Here is a 3,486-nt window from a genome sequence, read left to right as displayed (position 1 = left end):
CCTTCATCCATCCATAACCATCGATCCATCTATCCATCCATCATCCATCCATCCATTTATCCATCCATCATCTATCATCCATCCATCCATCCATCCATCATCGATCCATCTATCCATCCATCCATAATCCATCATCCATCCATCTATCCATCCATCCATCCATCTATCCATCCATCCATCCATCCATCCATCCATCCATCATCCATCCATAACCATTGATCCATCCTTCATCCATCCATCCATCCTTCATCCATCATCCATCCATCCATCCATCATCCATCCATCATCCATCCATCATCCATCATCCATCCATCCATCTATCCATCCATTATTCATCCATCCATCCATCATCCATCATCCAGCTTCAGCAGCATGTTTACCTGCATGATGCGTTCAGGTGTTGCTGGTTGAAGGTGTGTGGTGACGTTGCCAGAGTGAAGTTGATGTAGCCGTTGAGCGAGCTGTCTCTGGTGTAGCGGAAGTACAACCGCGGCACAAAAGAGGAAGTGAAGGCGATGAGGAAGGCCTGCAAAGCGGAGAATGATCATGTCAATCACCCCAGACCCTTGCAGCATCAGGACCACACCACTTACGTTGCTGAGGACCGCCGTGTGCGTGATGAACTGCAGGATGGGAAACCAGATGCCGATGTTCTGAGCTCGCTCCACCACCGGGCGGCGGTATTCAGTTACAAACTTCTGAGCGTCCAAGCGAATCTCCAGCCAGTTATTGATGAGAGCGCAGAGAGGAGCTAGAGGACACGCCGCCACGAAGATGGTGACAAACCCGAACTGCAGCACTGAGGACAGAGACACTGTCAGAACCCTCCAGCAGAGGGCGCTGCTGCAGGAGCGCTTTACATCTGCAGACAGAGGTGACTGTCTGTCCTCAGAGGCAGTGAGGACGTTCTCATGGTTGATCTTAGAACAAAGATGTTTTCCGCTGGTTCCTGCAGATCAAATCTAAACCCGTTGGTTTGTTTTTCCGTGAATCCAAACTACAAACTGCTCCTCCAGTCAGACAGCTTCTGAAGCAGCAGGAGGACTCACCCATCTCCAGATATTCACTGAAGAGACCCTCACAGACCAGCAGCTGGTAGTCGGCCTCCCATGGAGAAAGCTTCTTCTCCTCCTTCTTCCCCTGAGGACTCATCTTCCTCCTCTGCCACCACGACTTCACCTTCCTGCCAAATAATAAGCCTGAAGGTTCAGTTCAATCTTCTGCAGAGAAGTTTAGCCTCTGATCAGTGTGTCCATCAGTAATCTGATTACTCCTAGGTCCGAGCTCAGTTTACAGATTGGAACAGATATTTTTTCCTAATATTGGAGCAAAGAAAATAAAGTTTGCTCATTTATGCACTTTTTAATTCCAAGTTATGAGTTTTTTTCCCCTAAAAATAGGAATATTTTTCCTAACACCATAAGAACTTATACAGTCGATGGTCTGTGTGTGTGTTCTCACGGGGAGATGAACTCCTGCACGTTGTTGATCAGCTGTTTTCCCACCATGATGACCAGCATCTCCTGAGCCAGCTCCACCAGACATCCTCCTGCTCCGCACTGAAACGGGATGGAGACGAGCTTCAGCTCCGACATCCAGATTCATCGGAGCGTTCTCAGTCTCAGACCTGCAACCTTCCATCAACCTGCAGTTTCTCTAAAGACCACTAGGGGTCAGGAGGGACCCATGACTTCCACGTTGACCCGAGGATCCTCAGAGCTCAGGTCTCCAGGTACGTGCCAGGTGACAGGACCGTCCCACAGGACCATAAGGTCCACCGGGACACCACCTGGGTGGTCCCTGGAGCTGCAGCTGTGTGGAGGCTGAGCGGTACCAGCTAGAGATGGAGGGGTTCACGGAGTGTTCTGAAACTGGTTGGTCTGCCCGTCACATTATTCCCTCAGACATGTTAGAGTCCAGAGGTTCTGGTTCTGAGAGTCCATGACCCCGGGCTGCATTCAAACAATCCTGGTTGAGGAGGAACCGGGACAGGAAGTACGAGGAGACAAGGGGAAGTGATGGAGCTGCTGTGGGCGGAACCTCAGATGAATTCATGGGTTTAATCTCTAAGTCAGACAAATATGCTATATAATATATATAGGTTGACCATCCATATATTGGGATATTTTAAAAAATATATGGGTAAAAGAATGACATATTGAGATTTTTTTTATATATTGGCAACATATCTACATATATTCCAGTATATTGCAATATATTTTGTTTCGTTTGGGCTTCTCCAGAGATCGCCTCCACTTTCATCTTGGGTTGTAATGTTCTTCCTTTGGTTCTAGTTTCTTGGTGTCCAGCTGCTGTTCTTCTTAGTTTCTGGTCCATCCTGGATCCCGCCGTGCTCCAGTTGGATCGGGCTGTTCATACCGGATCCTGACAGTCTGGGTCTCACCAGGTGTTCTGGTGACCCCAGCAGGTGCCGGATCACGTGCTTGAGTTTCCTCTTTCTGTGGGATCTTCAGGTCCATGAAGGTTCTTGTCGTCCCCGTTTCCTCCTTGCGGACAAACGGGATGTTTTCTGGAGCGCTGGGATTATCCCAGAGTTCTTGTTGTTGTCTAGTTTCCTTTCCTCAGTGGTTCTGCGTTGGGTTGGCGAGGTTTTGGTTGATGGTGGTTCCAGGTCTTCCATAAAAAGCTGCTCAGTGAATCAGTCTTCATTTGTCTATAGATGTTTTTAAAGCAGACATGAACTTCCCAACAAACCCCTAAAAGGAAGACTGTTGTCTGAATGGAGATTTGTCCAGCATGTTTCTGAGGTTGTTCTGAACATTTCATCTTTTTTGGATGAGTGGAGAAATATTTCAAGAAGACTTTAAGTCCAGAAACGATTAAATCCCCTTTCAGTAAAGAGAACCTTCATTGACATGGAGATCTCTATGACAAACAACACTCACGTCCTCGTTACGAACTCCAAACAAAGAGTTGTAGTTTCCAGGGTAACCAACAAACCTGCAACACAAAGACAGTTTCAGCCTGAGGTTCCGCTGTCATCATGTGATGGGACGGCGTGTGCAGTCGGGACGGGTTCAGGTCCGGATCGGGTCTTACCTGCCTTTGAAGAAAGCGATGTAAACTGGAGACGAGTAGAAGTTCACAAACTGGAAGACGAAGACTTTGAGGATGAACATGTCTTCGTATTTGCTCTGCGTGCGATGCATCTCTGACAGGAACACAGAGATGGTTCTGACTCAACACAGAACCCTCTAGAACACGTGTCAAAGTCAAGGCTCGGGGGCGGATCCGGCCTGCTGGGTAATCATGTCCGGCCCGCCAGATCATTTTATAATTCTTGTTAATAACGGCCCGATGTTATCTTGCACTGGTAACACAATGAAACACATTCTCATTCCCCACTCATCATTGGGTTTGGTTAAGGACCCCTACGCATATGGAGTCTCGAAAGAGCCAGAATGAAATAAATATATACACCATTAAATAAATAAATAAATGTGGCATTAAATATTTAAAAGTGGC

At 47.4% G+C, this 3,486-nt stretch overlaps 1 protein-coding gene across 1 annotated transcript in view; it reads right to left on the bottom strand.

Annotated features, from left to right (window-relative positions):
* Positions 1-3,486, bottom strand: part of ano7 (anoctamin 7) — a 20,677-nt gene that overhangs the window by 3,113 nt on the left and 14,078 nt on the right. The window contains exons 16-21 of the mRNA XM_024276884.2: positions 3,061-3,172; positions 2,907-2,961; positions 1,462-1,559; positions 1,050-1,183; positions 594-799; positions 381-526 (exon numbers count right to left, since the gene is read on the bottom strand). Of these exons, the coding sequence (XP_024132652.1) occupies positions 381-526; positions 594-799; positions 1,050-1,183; positions 1,462-1,559; positions 2,907-2,961; positions 3,061-3,172 (751 nt within the window). The remainder of the gene's footprint in view (positions 1-380; positions 527-593; positions 800-1,049; positions 1,184-1,461; positions 1,560-2,906; positions 2,962-3,060; positions 3,173-3,486) is intronic.

Source organism: Oryzias melastigma, linkage group LG13 (assembly GCF_002922805.2).
Source record: "Oryzias melastigma strain HK-1 linkage group LG13, ASM292280v2, whole genome shotgun sequence".
Taxonomy (NCBI): domain Eukaryota; kingdom Metazoa; phylum Chordata; class Actinopteri; order Beloniformes; family Adrianichthyidae; genus Oryzias; species Oryzias melastigma.
This window is presented reverse-complemented; position numbering and strand designations above follow the sequence as displayed.